The sequence below is a fragment of the Polyodon spathula genome, chromosome 1, assembly GCF_017654505.1.
Source record: "Polyodon spathula isolate WHYD16114869_AA chromosome 1, ASM1765450v1, whole genome shotgun sequence".
NCBI classification, from domain to species: domain Eukaryota; kingdom Metazoa; phylum Chordata; class Actinopteri; order Acipenseriformes; family Polyodontidae; genus Polyodon; species Polyodon spathula.
In genome coordinates, this window is record NC_054534.1 from 72,765,295 (window position 1) to 72,784,336 (window position 19,042).

The following is a 19,042-nucleotide window of genomic DNA, read 5'->3' on the forward strand; positions in this document are numbered from 1 at the left end:
AAAAACAAACTTTGTCAACCTATGTGATTTAGCAACCGTGTTTTAGTGCCACCCAGCAAGTCAGCTTTAGCGCTGGACATAGGCTGAACTTTAAGGGAGTGTCCTCATTTATATACAAATGTAGTGATTTAGTAAACCATCAACAGTGTTGGCGTTTGCGTTTTGGATTGACATGTGAACACCAGGTCTACACTGTGCGCAAATTACATAGTCGACTGTAAATACTGCTGAAACTACCAGGGAAGCAGGTAAGGAAAAGATAGAGAGATAAAAAGAGAAATAAAAGAATGTATGCAGCAATTTCACCTCAATACACAAACAGTCATCTGCCGACTGCTGCAGACTGGCCTGAAAGAAGACTTGCGGATAGTACATTGCTTGTTTGTAGCACTAAGGGTACCCGCTGCATTAACATTTTATGCTACTGGCTCGTTACTGTGGGTTACTGTAAAGCCATAAATATTTCCGAGCAAAATATTTGGGGAATCACACCCATAAAACCTATTTTGCTCCAGAAATGTTGGCTACCTGTTGCAATATATGAAGTATGTTCTGTTAGTGGAATTTGATTTTGTGCATTTTTTTTCATTCGCGAAAAACACATAATAAAAGGCTTGCAAATATTTATGGCTTTACAGTATACTGCAGACACGAGCCAGTCAGCTGTGCAGTGCGAGGTGTACCTACAACTTCAGTAAAGCCGACAGGAGAATTCATCCATTTCCCATTTTTCCCACAAGTCACAACAAAATACAAAGTAGGGTTTTCTTGGGAGGTATGGGTTTTCTGGTGTCCTGGAAGCCATCTATTCCACACACGTGCAGCTACGCGCATCAACACAGAATAGGCACCTCTATATAAAAAAGTGAAAGGCTGTTATTATATCTGTAAAGGCAAAAGATTGAGCCATAAAATAACAAATCCCTATTGAAAGTTCCAACTGTGACTAGTCTATTGAGACTCAAAAGGTTAAATAAGATGAATTTATATAAATACATATTTGCTGTTTGATATAAGTGTTGCATGTTTCCTTACTAACTAACTCAAATAGCGACTTGTATACACTGTCACTGAGCCATCAGAACTGCATGTTCAGTGGCACTGGAACAATTTTTAAAGTGGGGGTGCTGAAAGCCATTGAAAAAAAACTGTAACCCCTGTATATGATGAGGTCGTGCAAAGCCAGGGTTGCTACCGCACCCCCAGCACCCCTAGTTTCAGCACCCCTGTGCATGTTAATGCCAGGTTTCAGAGGGTGGTTGTGCATGTTTTCCAGTCAACAGAAAGCATATGTGTCAAGCTCTTTGAAGTGTGTATGGTCTGAGACATACAGTACATTAGGGATACACAATCAGGAGAAACTGAATGGAAGGGTGATCTTACAAGTGAGTCATGGTTAAAGTGATCTGAAAAGGACTGACATTGAAAACAAAGAAAATGCAGATTTTTTTTTATTTCTTACTTCTTAATCTTTTACCTGTTTGAAGCATAACAGCATATATGTAATTAGCATTACTTCACACCTCTCTAGGAGTTAAATGAGCAATTCATCATCACTATAAAATGCAAGTAAATTAAACAGTAATTGAAGTTTGGCCAAGCTTACTAATAATGTCCTGGATATATAGTACACAGTTGATATCCAAATGACCTATTGAGTGCCTACAATATGTTGTTTTGACACAATTGCAATTAGGTAAAACTTGCAAAAATCAATATAATGCACTTGGGGGTTTATTTAATCAACATGTACCCCTCCAGGATAACCCAAATCTGGACTGAGTCCACTACCTACCCATGTTTAACCCGTTACTTCAGAAAAAAAGCATGTCATTGACACTCACCCCTTTCCACGGGTAAAAAAGGCCATGAGCTGCATATACTATATACCGTAGCAGGTTGAATATTTAAGTCAATACACTACAATGTTACGCTTTAGAATATATATATATATATATATGTTTGTATATATATATATATATATATATATATATATATATATATATATATATATATATATATTATAATAAATATACTGTAATATACAGTATGTTTTATTTGTAATGGTAAGGAGCGTATTTTAAAACTCAAGGCACATTTTGTGTTAGCAATGAAACAATTGACATGGTAAGCAGCGGGAAAAAAAAAACAAACTTGTAGACAATTCAGCTGTTGCAGTATATTTATTACATTGTTAGTTGTTGTTCTATACTGTTACATTCATTATATTGCTCTCTGAAATGTTGTCTTTGACTTGTATATGTGTTTAAATAAAATGCAACTGGCTGGCTGTGTAGTGGTGAAGGTGATATCATTAGAATTGATTCGATATCTCAGCAGTGTGCCACCCTGTGAACATTCCTAACCCTGTACAAAGTCTGGAATTTGACAGGCAAATCTGAAGCAGGGGAGAAGTTGCTTTAAAGAAAACAGCTTGCTGTGAGCAAAGTTTTCACCCCTTAAAGACACTGTCCCTTCAAACCTGTTACAATAATAGAACCATTGAAAAGGAAGAGATTGCTGAGTTTGTTACATAATAGTAGCATGCAAAATGAATGATGATGTCGGTTGGATTTCCTTTGAACAGAAACAATTGTGACATGCAACCCAGGAATAGAGCAGCTAGACATAGTATTTTAAGTTAACAAATGAAAGCTGAGTATATAGAACAGTGCTGTCCTACTGCTAAAAGGGATAATATGGCAAAGTACCACAACTCTATGCGCACATGTAAAATGTAAGTTTGATTCATACATAGCATTCTAATACACTCAGTAAACTGTGCTAAACTATGTTCTTAGCAGTGTTCCTCATTATTGGAAAAGCAATTCTCCAGATATATTTAAACATGAATGTCACAGACAGACAATAGGAATGCCAGAAAGACAGGTTAAATAAAGCAGTTTAAGCTAGGTTGTTTATGTCTTTTTGTAATTTAAAAGTTGTTTTTCTTTGTTTTGTTTTTACCATTTGTGGAAAATCAGCTCCAAGCTCTCATCTCCCCATCCTGATTCTGTTTGTAACCTATACTAAAGAATGTTCTTAGCAATTCGACAAAGGGTTCATGTAGCCAGGCTGTTGGACAGCAGACATCTCCATATACCGATTATGAACGATCCACTCAACAACTTGTGCTGATTAAGGTAATTATTACAATTGGACAAGCTGTAGTTAGTCATTAATTAAGATATGTCCCTTTAAGAAAAGTAGCATGTTGAATCAGCAAGCGCAGTATACTGAACTGACCAGCAGTGGGCAGTAGTTGGCGCTTGGGGTAGCAACAAGGTTGCAAGCAACATGCCTGTTGTCTCTTGCTTTATGATTAACAGTGCTTATATAATTTCCCAACTGCGGAATGTTTTCAGGGTTGAATAGAATACTGTATTTTGAGTTGTGAATCAAAAGAATAGAGATTAAAGAAAAGTCTCTTATCTGCACAATTCTTCAGAAGTGGCGCCCTGTCATAAGTTATTGAATAAATTCAATGACAACCATTTCAACAAGACGTCTTTCTCAATGTCTACATTGAAGACATTAAGAAAGAATTCTAGTCAATGTGTTTGTCATTGATTTTTGTTGTTGTTGTTGTTTTCCAGTATTTCAAAGTTTAGCACTATTGAGCATTTAATAGTTATGGTTATGATACACAAAACTCCAAAGTCTGATGTACGTACACCCACCTCCACTATACCCCTCTCCTCCAAATGAGTTTGCTATTCATATCAACAGTGAATGTTAACAGTTTTGCTTACCTGAAAAACAAAACGTTCACAAGTTTTCTTTTTGTTGAATGTATTGTTGCTGAATGGGCAACAGCCAGCCAGTTGATGTTCTAAAGCCTTAGTTTTTGAAAAACACATTGGCAGCTGGCAGTATTTGTCACATTGTCCTATAAAGGCCTGCCCTGATGAAGTCACCCTCTTAGGGGATGAGGTAGCAGTTCAGTCTCCATGCCCATCCAATCCAGGGAGGTGAACAAAAGATACAAACAACACATATTTTTTAATTACAGTGTACAGACAAACTGCCACATTTTTAAACAGAGTATGTATTCATATACTCTGGGTTCAATTGCTTTATTTTAAACTGCTGTTAAAAGTTGAAAGTGTAAAGCAGCACATTTCAGAATAAAGAATCCTTTATGTTGTGTTTTTGGAACCAGCTATGTATACAAGGATTAACATTATTACTTTAATACTGATTTCTTCACCAGTGATGACATACTGAAAAGGTCAACTTTAACAAACTTTCTTTTAATGTAGCTTTCAAAAAGAATGTTGATAGAAATTACTCAGTTCTTCTATGAACTACACATTTTACACCACCTGTTAAAATACTTTCAAATGTCTCAGTTCCAACAAGGCAAGTTAATAAATTAGCTTTGCCAAGCACTCTTTATGTACACCCAAATGCAATCAATCAACTTTTAATATCGTTACATCACTGCCCAGTTATTTTACTCAAACGTAACTTTCTGTCTCAGTCAAAGGTCAGGTTAATAAGTACAGACCACTTTTACCAGGTAGTTGTTATCCAGGAAAGAAGTGGCAAACCACATATAATTGATTTATGATGTGTTTATATCTAAAACCTTTAAGTTTTATTTTAAAATAACAATCATTAAAACATGAAACTGTCTGTAAATTATGTACAGTATGTTATTATTATTATTATTATTATTATTATTATTATTTAATATATTATATTAATATTATTATACTTATTGTAGTTATCATGTATATATATTACATATATACAATATATATATATATTATATATCTATAGTATAATATATATAGATATATATTATATATATATATATATATGTACACACACATTCTAAGAACTTTCTATCAAAGCTAACTGGAGATGTGTGGTATAAATTAAATTTGTACATTTTTCATTAAAACAATTTTGTTTATTTATGGTTGGTAAATTACTGGTAAAGGGAATGTGTATGATGGTACAATATTTATATTTACAATATTTAATTTGATGAAAAAGATAAAAGGTTAAAACATGTTTGTTCTGGCTTTAGGCTTGAGTCATCAAAACTGGGGCTTGGTGGAACAATACAATTTTGATTAAGTGGTGCTGTGCAAAAAATTCAAAACAAAACCATACTTAGAAAAAGTATTGCCAAAAAAAAAAAAAAAAAAAGACTTTAAATCCTGAAGACCAATATTGATCATTCCCAAAATAGTCCTCTACTAACCCCCTTGTGTATTGTTTTAATGGTGTGAGAAATTGGAAACAGAATACATACCAGTATATTAAAATAGTTTTAACAAAATGAAAAAAATATGTTTTGTTAACAGTATAATTCATTGTGGGTTTTTTTTTTTTTTAAAAATCAATCAGAAATTCATTCTCGTGATTCAAGAAAACAGCACATTGACTCAGTTTCAGATTACTGTATTTTAAATTTCTGTTATGCAAATGCAATTATTTTTAATGGGGGGGGGGCACTTTTCGTTGCCCTAGTTAGAGGGATGGGGGTTATCTACACATTTTCTGTTACAGACCCCAAGCACGATGCCACTAAAATATTAGGATCAGGATAAATACTGGGCATAATGAGACCTATGTGGGGATGTATGTAGACAAGAAACAAACATGCTGGAAGCTAGTTTGAGTCCTAGGGACTGTCCGTGATATAACCTCTGACATTCTGTCACTCAGACTCCCACAAAGGTAAGGCTGTAATGGGTCCTGAAGAACAAAGAATGCCTCAAATGGCATAAAGACTGAGTTTGTACCCCAATGGAAAGCTTAGAAGTTGGGAGAGGATCTTCCCAAGATTTAATGTGCTCAGTGGAAAGTATCTGTGAAGTATGCAATTCATCAGTTGATGGGAAATGTTCAGTAGCATGTACCACATTTCAACTAAATGAGTGACTCTTTTCAGCTGATAAAAATCTATGCAGGATCTGCAGCTAACTTAGTCTTTTGGGGCTTATTGGTTAGAACGGGGAGCTCTTTATTACTGGTACCCAAGTCCACTAATTCATAAGAATGGATATCATGTCATTTTCTTTAGTTCTGCTTAATTTTTCTTTCACCTTGCGTTTCGGTTCTTCATAAATAAAGGTATACATTTTGTAGATCACAGAACATTAAAAAAAAGAAAGCTGTATTAACAGACTAAAAAAAACATACTTTGTTTAAGCAGCCTTTTAAGTAAACTTGCATACAGTTATGAAGTAGCTGTCTGTTGTGGTTTTGTTAACATGGCTTTTCATTTTAAATTAGTTTACAATCAATGTAAAGACGTGCACAGCAGTTAGCTTTCAAAAATCACAGTAATTCAAAATAAAAACAAAGAAAGAAGCAGTAGCCTACAGTAGTTTCCTCTGTTTTTCACAGTCACTATATTTATGTAAAGCGTGCCCATCCCTGTAGGAAATGTGGGTCTCAGAGGCATAACCCTGCGTTGGGAGTCAATGGTTTGAAGTCCCAGGGCAATGTCGTGTTGTGCTGCTTGTTGTCTTTTCAGTGCCACCTGCGCTGCCATTACCCACTGCCTGTCCATTATAAGAGTGCACCTTGGGTACCTGTAGTCCCTATAATATAGGCATAATTTACACAGGGGACATGGAGGACATGTCCCCCTCACTTTTTCATAATTTCAGATAGAATAATCTTTATGCATGCATCAGCTATGCCACTGCCCCATAGGGACATATACGTTTGTGACCAGGCAATCAGTCCATTCTACGCTAGCCACCAGTATAGTCTTTAAGCACCAGATTCATATTGCCTTTGAAATAGAGGTGAATATCAGCAAAAATATGCTCTCTAATTTTCTACAGAAAAATGATCACCTTTACTTATTTAACATTTTTTACTAGCAGTATTTTATACTTTTAAGATAGCTCATGTCTGCCTACTTCCATTTAGCCATATGGATCTATTGTGGGTTTTCAAGTCTAAAACAATATATTTTACAGCCATAAGATATAAACCGGCCTGGCAGCTGCACTATGAAATATTGTCTTCAGATAATTGAAAGTATGGACATTCGCCCCTCCCTGTTGTCATACTTATTCAGAACATGTACCTCTTGGACTAGGTTTGACTACTGGCTAGTGTTATATTACTAATAAACTTAGTTTCTTTTGCTCCAGGAAGCTAGTAAACACATGAGAGTACTACTCCTTTAAATGAGGTGATTTGACTGTATTTGTAATTGCACCCTACCCTGTACAGCTCTAGTTTATACTGGTAATGCAAGCAGTACAGAGGACCAGACCAAATGGAATAAATTAGTAAGCTACTTGCCAATGAGACTACTACTACCAATAATAATAATAATAAAATAATAATAATAATAATAATAATAATAATAATATATGTATCATTATTGTTATAATTGACAATATCAATATATCGGACCGATCAATTAATAGCCTGGCTACGACAATTATTATTATTATTATTATTATTATTATTATTATTATTACATTACTATAATTATTATTAATGTACAATAGTTCAATTTTACATTGTACAGTTAAAATGATTTGCCCTTTCCTTTGCACTTTTTTCTTATCAAAATTGGTTTTAAAGGAATAGTGTCCAATTTCAGTGTATTCTCATACGTTTTATACTTTTTGCATTTGTTCCATGAGAATGCAATAACAGCTGCTCAGTATATTAGAGAATAACAGCAGCTCAATATATCAGAGAATAACAGCAGCTCAATATATTAGAGAATAACAGCAGCTCAAAATATTAGAGAATAACAGCAGCTCAAAATATTAGAGAATAACAGCAGCTCAATATATTAGAGAATAACAGCAGCTCAAAATATTAGAGAATAACAGCAGCTCAATATATTAGAGAATAACAGCAGCTCAAAATATTAGAGAATAACAGCAGCTCAATATATTAGAGAATAACAGCAGCTCAAAATATTAGAGAATAACAGCAGCTCAAAATATTAGAGAATAACAGCAGCTCAATATATTAGAGAATAACAGCAGCTCAAAATATTAGAGAATAACAGCAGCTCAATATATTAGAGAATAACAGCAGCTCAATATATTAGAGAATAACAGCAGCTCAATATATTTTCACCTCTTTATACATAAAATTAAGTTTCACCAATGGTTGTGCATTTTGTTAGAAAATATAAACATGTAAAAATATATCACTTACAATGCTGTAATACAGTACACACAAACAAATGATGTAGTTTATTCAAGGCTACATAGGAAAAAGCCATTTAAAGTATAGTTCTCTAAAGGTTAGTTTAAAAATCAACAATCAAAAAACAATCCCATAATGCCATGAAGGGATAAACAGATTCTTAGATCTGATTTCATGGTTTTTAATTACCTATTATTATTATTATTATTATTATTATTATTATTATTATTATTATTATTATTATTATAAAACTGGAGCTAACTGTACACTTTAGTAAAGGTTTAAGATACATTGTTCATTGTTTATTTGCATGTGAATATTTAAACACTAAACACCTAAATTACAGTGTGGTCTACTGTACAGTTAAGTCTTTAGGCAGGATCAAGCCCAGGTAAACGAGTCACACGGCAGGCAAAGAGAACAGCGCTTCTAAGAAGATGGTGAGGTCTACCCGATATGCTGTGGAACAACGTCTGCTCCGTTCATGTGTGAGAACCAATTGTCTGAAGTTAGATACCGGTGCATAAATCAATTTTGATTTACATAAATATATAATAATGTATTTTACGTTTTCATGCTAACTACATATATAACTACATATAACTACATATTTTTTTCAGATATTTAGTAGTTTATTGTTTTCTACTATTAATATTACGATTTTGCTTAAGTCAGATGTGATATTCTGCAATTCAATGCAAATGCTGCGTCATCTTAACACAAAATACAGTAACTGATCCACGTCGCTTGGAATTATCGCTACGATGTTAAAAATACGGTATTGTAACTAAAATGAGATTAGGAGCCAACATATTTAACGAATCAAACAGTTGTGTCCAAGTATCCAGGTAGTACCTTCTTAATATTAGAGTGGCCAACAAGGGTAATTTATTAAAGAAAAAATTATAGCCACAGTAGCATAATGATAATCCTTCAACATGTTTATTCTCTTAGTAAAGAAAGAAAGAACTTAATCATCGCACTGTGTGTGTGTGTGTGTATAATAGATAGGCTACACACACACACACACACACACACACACACACACACACACACACACACGCACACACACAGTCAAACCTGTATTAATAGACCACTGAAGGGACAGTCTAATAGTGGCTTCTTAACACAGATGGTCTCTTAAAAGAGGGCCCACAACTTTCTATTTGTCCCTGACATGCTTTCCTGTAATTATGTATGTTTTACATACACTATAAAAGCCAGAAGATGTAATATGAACAAATGGACCTATGTAATTTAATAACATTCATTTAGATAATGCATTTACAAAACAAATTCGTTTGGGAAAGTAATGAATGCTTGCCTGTCTCAGCTCACACAAAATGTTTTAAATCCTTTGATAATTTCAATGCCTGTGGTTGCGTTTCAGGTACGTGCTCATTGCATCCTGAAACCAACTAAAGAATAAACGTAAGATTTTTTCCGATTACCGCGCACATTGTTTTCATACGCTTTTAAGTAGGGTATAGCATTTTTCGGTGTTTATTTTCCCTTTAACGGTTTGTCTTTAAGTCTTAAGCCGCTACATCCTAATTATGAGAACATTCTGTTAAATTAGCGGGAAAGAACAACTCAACGGACACATTGGAAGATACCTAGTTCCCAGACAAGTGCGAGAACGAAATTTAAGTTAAATTAGCATCTGGGGGAAGTGATTAATGTCATTGCGTGCTCTTGTGTTCGAACACTGAAGAAAGTGAAACAGAATCAGCAAGTCAATCAGGACATCAAAGTAAAGAGAAGCCACTTTGTTTAGTAATTAACACTTTAGTTAAGATATTGAATCGGCTCAAAACACGCTCAACAAAAATAAAAACCTAAAACTTCAGTTTCAAAATGCTGTATCTGGGTCTTTCCAGTGCCGATTTGTGAGCAGTTTTTCTAGCACTTACAGTCCTTACAAGTTTAATAACTTTAATTCTGTCATCTAGTGAGGACCTATTGTTTCTCCACGTTTTCTCTCTTCCTTTACAAGGGAGCGTTGTTGTTTTATTGATTACGGATAAAAGACCGCTAAAATTGTTATTCCTTTGAATTTAGAACCCACTTTAAAACCGTTTTAAGGTTAAGGGTGCTTAATACAAGTTAAATAAAAGTACAAATATCATTGGGTGGAATTTAAAATGGTCACTTAGACCAGATGGTCGCTAAATAAAGGTGGAATGAGCAGGTTTGCATATATATATATATATATATATATATATATATATATATATATATATATATATATATATATATAGATATATATATATATATATATCACTGTAGTGAAAATTTAATTATTATTTATTATAAATTAATATATATTTCTTTAAAAAAAAGTATTATAAAGGCCAAATAAAATAATAAAAATGTATTACACATTTTTGTAAACTATATTTTTCAACGTGGATCTAGGGTAAAATTTAGTAGGCATGCTTGGAATGAAGTAGGGTTTGGAAATTAAAGAGCATTAGGCCTGCTATATACTGTAGACCTACAAACACAAAATAGAAAAAAAAAAATCTCCAGAACCACAGTGTTTTATCTGTGTTACATTTTATTAAAGAACTATCAAATTTACAAAAACAATCAATATGTACACATTTACAAATGTACGAACATTGCAGTAGAAAAATAACATAAAAGGCTTAAAATGTTTAACAAAGAGGCTACAGCTCAGCATGCATACTTTGTGCACTTTTACTGTTATTTCCCATTCCTTGGTGAATAGCAAAGCAATCTTATCAATGAACTTTTTTTTGTGCAGTCAAGAATCTGGTCTACCGCGTTATTTTATTATCCACCCCCTACCTACGTACTCTGCCTCCAAACGTATATATTATATATATTTATTTATAATTATAGTTAATGTTTATTAAGCTCATTTATAGTAAAAAACGTTAAAGACAGTTTCTCAAAATATAATGTTCAGATGATATATTTAAAAGCAAAGCCAATTAAGTGTTGTGTGGTGCACTTTCACCATTATATAACTAAAAACCCTGAACTGGAAGCTTTTTCAAAAACATCTAGCTGAACAAGTTGGCTAAAACATGACTGAAAAGAGAATAACAGTAACAGTCAACGTGATCTCTAATCACTGGTTTTCTTGGTTTACTCTAGAGTAAAGTCCTGTATTACATAAGGATTCCTTGTTCTGAAAGTAGGAAAAGTCTCTTATCATTCCTGGAAACGAATAGTCCATTGGTGGGCGAAATTGCAATGCTGGCATGAGCCCCGGTGTTACATAGGGAGACATGAATCCTGTTACCCCCCTTCCAGATGTTGAATATGCAAGACGCAGCGGATTGATGCTGAGTCTCGGGGTTAAGTTGTAGACATTGGTGTCACTTCCAAGCGTGGTCGGGGTGGTTTGAAGGGGAGAGAAAGCTGACTTTGTGCCAAGCCCTGTGCCAAGTCCTAAACCAGCTCCAGGTAGTGCAAAACTTGAAGATTGTTGCTGATTACCCAGCTCAGAAACTGTGCTTTCGTTACCACTGGAGTTATCCTTATGTTCTTTAGAATTTAATACCTGCTCTATGGCCCGGACTATATCACCCTTGCAATTCTGCACTACATAGTCCAACATATCACGTTTATGGTGAGGGAAGATTTTCATCATGATGTCAGTGGGATCCCTCTGCCTTGACGAAGATCCAAAAAGCCTTGGGGATGGAAAGTCTTTTGGTCTTTCAGATTCACTACCTGATTCCAGGTCTGAAGAAGACAGTGACCTAGGACTTCCGCCTCGTTCAGAAAGTTGCTCTGATGCAGGTGATTGAATGCTGGCGTCCTCCTCTGCCTTCTTTAAAGCAGAAGGTGATTTTTCTCTGATAAGGCTTGGACTGGATGTCTTATCTGGGGTAGAGGGCATCTGACCTGGATGCGGTAAAAGCAAAGGGTGTCCCATGAACCCACTGTAGAAGTCATATTTGTGTGTCTTCTCTTCTGAAATAAAACATTACAATAATATATTGTGTAATTCATGTAAATGCCTGGGTTCATTTATTTAAGTGTAGGCCTGTTTTTTTCTTTATTTATTTATTTTTTTTTTAAGTAAAATGTTGGTATATTGGCAATTAGGGCCTAATAATACTGTGTTATACCAACATACAGCTATGGCCAAAGGTTTTGCAACATCCTTTAGAATTAACTGATTTTGCTTCATAAAGTCAAATGAAACCTGCTGAATCATGTTATGTTAACATATTGAATTACATACTGCTTTGTAGTTTCTGATATACTTAAAGAAAAACTGACATAAATGAAAACATTTTGCATTTTGAAATCACAATTAAATGCTGTACTACTATTGTGGCTTCCAGTAAACATTTGCGGTATTATTTGGTAGTTTATTTGATTACATGATTATGTTCATATAGTTTTTTTTTTTTTTTTTTTTTTTTTTTTAATTATGTCTTAATTCTAAAATTCCAGGTGAAAAAAAAATTAAGCCATAGCTTTACATTGGCAAAGAAACAATTGAAATGTATAAATATTAAATACAAAGTGGTGGCTTTTATTAACAAAATGATATAGCCTAATTAATTAAATATACCCTAATTATTAAAATGTAGAACTTTTATAGCAGTTTATCGTTTAATATTTTATAAATTTTACATTTAGAAAAAGGTAGCTATAGGCCAATGCTTCTTAAAGTTTTCGGTTACAAATTAAAATAAACAATTGTTATTTATTTCACAGACCATTTCGTTTCAGGGATTCTCTAGTAATGTTACTACAGCAACACAACACAGTTATCATAGTTTGACTCTGCAGTTAATGTAACCAAATCACTTGATTTATATTTTTAAAGCGTCAACAGGTGAATACATGACTCATTTCATCTAAACCCTTTGAAAGCCATACACTTAAGTGAACCAAATCAGGTTTTAGAAATCACTTTGAGACCTCGTTCTTACTTTGCCCCTTTTAAAAATCACACTGACAGTGTTTTATATTAAGCTCAAACGTTATACTCTTGATTTGATATGTTACTGGGATACGAGACAGCTTAGTGTCGTGGTTTGTTATTCGTAAGGCAAAACTTGTTTAACTTAAATTAATTTGTTACGTTATATATATATATATATATATATATATATATATATATATATATATATATATATATATATGTCATATATATATATAAATAAATTCCAGCATATTAAAATTATTTAAAATTCAGATTTTACAATTTTTCTTTCTTTATTTATTTTTTTAACCCTGCATATTCTGTTGCAAAGACAGTGTCGTGATAAATAAATATTTCTATATTTCTTGAAATAAAGTACTATAATGGTTAACTAGAATAAGAAACATTTAAATATTGACACATGGAATGCACTAATTTCTAAACAAGTAAAACAAAAACAAAAACAAAACAAAAAAAAAAAAAAAAAACAGATAAGCCCTATTAGAAACAACACCGTTTCGTCTGTTCTAGACACGTTTAGCCTGTTAACAGGAAACGAGTTGCACCTTAAAACTAACATAGTAGGCTGCTATGTTAATAACCAACAGACTTGGTTACAGTTTAAAAACTAAACAAAAAAATTGAAAAGGTGCATGAACTAACCTCCTTTCTGCTCACCCATTCCAAAGACCTCGTAACCCGATGTTCTTGGTGTCGCAATGCCTGACGCTCTGGTCACTCCTGTAGCCGCTGTCATAGGCAGTCCCTGCTCGCTACTTCCAGCTGCAGGGTACATAAATTGCAGGTCTCGGGCCTCGCTCTCCTCCTGCGCCTGTTGCCTCCGCAGAGCAACCTGAGCTGCCATCACCCTCTGTCTCTCGGCAATTAAGGTGCACTTGGCGCACACGCAGTCCCTCCAGCGACAGAAGCGCTTATGGCCCTTCAGAGCTGAGACTACCCCGTGGTTTCTACACCTGGCACACTTCGGGGTACGGGGGTAGCCCCGCTCCATGGAAGGGTTGCAGGCAGCAGCTGCTGCAGCTTGGAGGAAAAGAGGCGGTGGTCGCAGCAAAGAAGACATCTGCAACCCAGAGACCGAGAGCGACAACGGGGAATGTCCTGGCAAGCCAGACGGTAAAAGGGGTCTACTTGCATCCATTGCTGTAGATGCTTGTAGAGTATGGTAGTCTACCTGTTTAAAATCCCGCACCAGAAGAACTATTTAAAAACAGCAAAGGCTTGCATCTGACTGTGCAAATCTGCTGTTCAGTATGGGCAATAAACCTTTCCTCTCACTCTTTTAAGTTGTGCCTCTTATAGGTTGGTACCGTTGACAATGTAAATGCAAAACCATGGGTGTGAAGGATTTGCAGCAACAGGATAATACACGCCCCTTGACGGCTCCAATATTTAAATAAAATCGACTTGTGGGTATTGCACAGATTAAAATTACTAGTATACATGCTGGCAAACAGGTTATTGGGACTTTAAACACACCCTTCCATTGCATTTTATGTAAATCACAAGCTCCTAGCTCCAACCTCCAGTTCTCAAATGTCTCAGTTCCCAAAAGCCTTCCTCTTGCTAACGTGACACGCCTTTTAATTCCTCTTGCACGATTGGATGTTACTGTCAAATCTTCAACGATCAAACGATCTTTATTATAGTATCACTTTAAATTATTGCAAATTATTACCATTGTAGACGTATAGCCAAACAACTTATTACGAAAGCCTACCAATACACAATTAGGATACACATTAATTTGGATTTATGGTGGTCTTCAGAGCTAGAATGTGATCGTTTCCTTGTGTTTCTGTATTGTGCACTTATGATAAACATGATTTATTTGAGGTTCTAAATCTATTCAAACATTATAAAGCCAAAACTGTTAACAGGCTATTATCCTATCATGATTAATTTTTCAAACGTCGTTTAAAAGGACACTTGTGGAACGTTTGTCTATCACAGAGTTATTTCAGTAGTCTACATAAGGACTATACTAAACAATATATTCCACAAAAGCGTGGGTAACAGAGTCCATAAATGAAGACACAAAGCGGCTTGGTATGAAGTATTTCTATGGATAAATTTAACAACTATGTCAAATATTGAAGCAGGTTATATATATTTATACTCTACTGGTTATTTAAAGTTTGCAAAAACAATACTACTACATTACTACTAATAATAATGAGCTTTTTATGTGAATGATGCGTAGTGAGTGGTATCCGAGAAACATCGTTTAATTTACTTAAAAATAAATTAAATGTTTTGTAAAACAAACTAAAAATAAAATGACCATGTACAACGTTTACATTGTTAAAGAAAGTATTTGTTTAGCTTTATAGCCTATGGAGCTATTTTTATTATTTTTATTTTTGTTTTTTGTTTTTGTTTTAAGTTTTACAGTTATTTACTGAATTCGGACACAAATTACATGAAATGGTAACACATGTTTCAACAGTCCTATAGTGTAACAAGATGACGAATTTAAAACCTTCAGTGCACCTCTGTAGAAGCTGGCGGCACTGCTGCCGAAACGTTAGGATTACTGTCTATCAGCACAGTTACGGAGTTATCTTAAATTGTGTTTTGGAAGAACGACATATAACGACATAGTTTGTTTGAACTGGTGGCCATGTTAAATAAAACAAGATACTGGCTATCTTTTGGTGTAAAAACAAAACCAGTAGGTTCTCCCAGTAGTACTGAGAGAATTAAATTATCATGTAAAGTCTGTTTTGGGGGTTGGTTTTCCCATGTAAATCCGATAGAAAGAGTCTTATATTTTTTTTCTTTCTACTTTTTTACACCAGTATGTGGGATATGACACCATGTAATGCTTACTAAAATTATGTACTGTTTGTCCTCTGGTTCTGTGGAGACTGTGATATCATTTTGTAGCATGGGTCAACATTTCAAATATATAGGGGGCTGTATTTTTTATGTTCACATACAAAGTAAAAATACAACTTCTTCTGTCATTGTAAACAACAGAAACTTTATGTTATTTAAAAAAAAAAAAAAAAAAAAAAAAAAAACGTTGTGACAAACAACCCCATTTCGTGTGACAACCAATCCTAGTATATTTGGAATAAAGTTATGCTGAAATAAAAAACATCGATTTGTAAGTTATTGTAGTTATTCTTAAATATAGTGACAACCAGCCTCGGTCTCCCATATATATATATATATATATATATATATATATATATATATATATATATATATATATATATAATCTCTCACCCTCGCTGTTAAAAGTGGGTGGGCAGCCAGCCCCACCACCACCCACCCACCCCATTTATATGAATTAATACATTGGAATAATGAACTAGCTTGACCTGCACACACTGTAAAAACAAATGGCAACAAATTATAATGGTTATTTGGGCTAAAATGTGTTTTTGTGTGTGTAATCTGAAACAAGTAAAAGTCAAAACTTTAAAGCGTTAAAATATGTTGCATATTAAGTCATACTAAGTTTAGGTCATACAGTTTTATGGTGCAACATTCCATTTGTTTTGTTTCACAAAAGATTGGATAGAAATTATATTATTATAATATACAAGACCATTACCTATATGGCAATGACCGTAAACATGCGTGTTTCAACTCAAAATTACAATCCTGAAATGGTTTGAAAATACAGTAGCCCATATTAAACAAAAAGGTACTTTAAATTAAGTATAATAAAATAATAAAATTAAATGTGGTTCAATGTTTTCTTAAGACAACATCATGACAATTTATAAACTAGCTTTCCAACTTAAAGTCTAATTATATTTAATTTCCATGTATTTAGCTGTCTAGTAAATCCCGACTAAATAAGAATGCTTTTTTATGATGGTTTGTTTGCTTGTTGTGTTTCAGGAATAACTACAAGGTGCATGCGTGTACAAGGATAAAGGCCTGCTTATTTCTTCATACATGAAAGTGTATGGCGCTGCCATACCTTTACTTCATATAGCTATATGATAGTATTAAATGAATCCAGACCAATACATTTCAAGGTTTTTATAGCATCAGAGACAGGTTAGACCTTTATTCTTCATAGAGAGGTGGTTATATGTGGCTCCTACTGTTCAATAAAATCATTTATTCATTCATTGTTCAAAAAAATCATCCAATTGTGCTGTTCTGTGAACCAAAATTAGCTTTTGTAGTGTCTTATACACACACACACACACACACACACACACACACACATATATAGTATATGGAATTTTGAATGTAGTGTAGTATTGCTTTATGCTGCGTGAAGTTGTTGGTGTTTTTGGGTTTATTTTGTAAAGGTTTCATTACCACATTGTCTAGGCTACATATATCAATCCAGCTACATTACAGGGACTGGCAAGAAAATACCTGAATAATATATTTATTGAAAATCAGTCTTACATAATTTATACATTAGGGTCTATTCAATCTCTAATATTGTGTGTGAGTCTCTTTTTGTGTTTTGTATTTTAAAGTACATACTTAAACAGTGGTAGGATCTGTCACTATTTATATGAATTTAATAGTCCCAGATGGTTAGCTGTTCGGGTCATGGGAGACATACTATAAGCTGTCAATGTGCTTGTTCTGTGACATCTGGTTGCCTTATGGTAATATGGAATTTTTGATAATGTTGGAAGTGGGACTTTTGGTCAAATGCAAGCTTCATATTACAACTAAAGCAAGGTCTAGTAAAATGCTTTCTGTGGTTGTAATCTAAATATTAAAGTAGACAACAGCGACTCAGGCAGCAATATGGTATTAATCAAAATACTGTTTTGTCAATTTTGTCAATTAATATTTAATATTCTGGTATATAATTTAAACTCCATATACCTATATTCTACTGCATACATACTGTTCTTTACACCCCCCATTGTTTATAGTATTGAACAAGGTGCATTAGAAAAAGAGCATGTTGAATAACATATCTAAACATATGTCCACAAAGACAAGTATTCTTCATGTGTGTTCTAATCTGTGGTTCTCCAGAATGATACTGGTAGCGCTATACAGAAAACACACGTTTTCAGTCTTCTGAGTCACAATCTATGTAGGTTATCAGTGCATAACCAGCTTTTGTATATGGCACCAATACACCTCTGAAGTATACTTGATTTTCCTGTATCACATTGTGTGAACATTCTCAAATCGGAATTTGGATAGGGCCCACTGTTATATAACAGGCAACTGGCAATTACTACCGTGTGAACAGTGCTTTCAAGACAGCACCAAACATGTCTGCTTTGCAAATCTTTTACTATCAATGAAAGAGTCCTGTTTGATTTATCTTGTGTTTGGTCAAGATTGACATTTATTCTAGGTGGAAATATGTTTGGTTTCTTTTACATCGTGATTATTCTTTAAATGGCATAAGTCCTCTTTTCAGATTTGTTGTGCATTATAAACCAGGAAAAGTGATTGGTAAAGTGCTTTTATTAAGTGCTCATTTCTTCATACAAGAAACATGCGCTATATAATAAAACAGAATGGAGATAATATTTTATGTAATATAACACTACTATTGGTCCACAGACATGATATTAAGCACCAGGGTTATAATGATAACCATTGTAATTGCAGTGTTCTTGGCATTTGTTCAAATGGACTTTTACAATGTAAGGTATACAGAATGAACATATGCTGCAAATAATAGCCACAAAGGACAAGTTGCTAATATAATACTTTTCATGGCCACCATGTAATAAAAACCGTCAAATTTGCCTTTGCATACAGACATAATTAGCTGTAGCATGTCATGACTGGCCAACAGCTAATAACTAGATTGTTTGATTTTCTTTTTAGTAGGTGAAGCACAATGGTACAAAGAATGTTTTCAGCATACAGTGTGCCAGTGCTTTTCTTAACGGAACAGAAATGTTTACGCTTCAAGTTGATTCAAAAACACTTTGAAGTTACTTGTTTCAGTATGTCAATAAAGCCATCTTTTCTATATCCAAGTACAGTAAGTGA

General features: G+C 34.0%; 1 protein-coding gene across 1 annotated transcript; it reads right to left on the reverse strand.

The window, feature by feature from the left end:
* Positions 1-11,025: 11,025 nt before the first annotated feature.
* LOC121298903 (doublesex- and mab-3-related transcription factor A1-like) lies at positions 11,026-14,341 on the reverse strand. The gene is made up of 2 exons (XM_041226249.1): positions 13,733-14,341; positions 11,026-12,102 (listed from the first exon to the last, which is right to left on the reverse strand). Exons 1-2 carry the CDS (start codon positions 14,226-14,228, stop codon positions 11,252-11,254), a joined length of 1,347 nt encoding a protein of 448 aa, XP_041082183.1. The 5' UTR covers positions 14,229-14,341; the 3' UTR covers positions 11,026-11,251.
* Positions 14,342-19,042: the final 4,701 nt, after the last annotated feature.

Excerpts from the sequence above, each read along its gene's own strand:
- LOC121298903 (XM_041226249.1), bottom strand. The coding sequence starts at position 14,228 with ATGGATGCAAGTAGACCCCTTTTACCGTCTGGCTTGCCAGGACATTCC. Across the intron at positions 12,103-13,732 it reads AATGGGTGAGCAGAAAGGAG|AAGAGAAGACACACAAATAT; the intron begins GTTAGTTCATGC and ends GTTTTATTTCAG.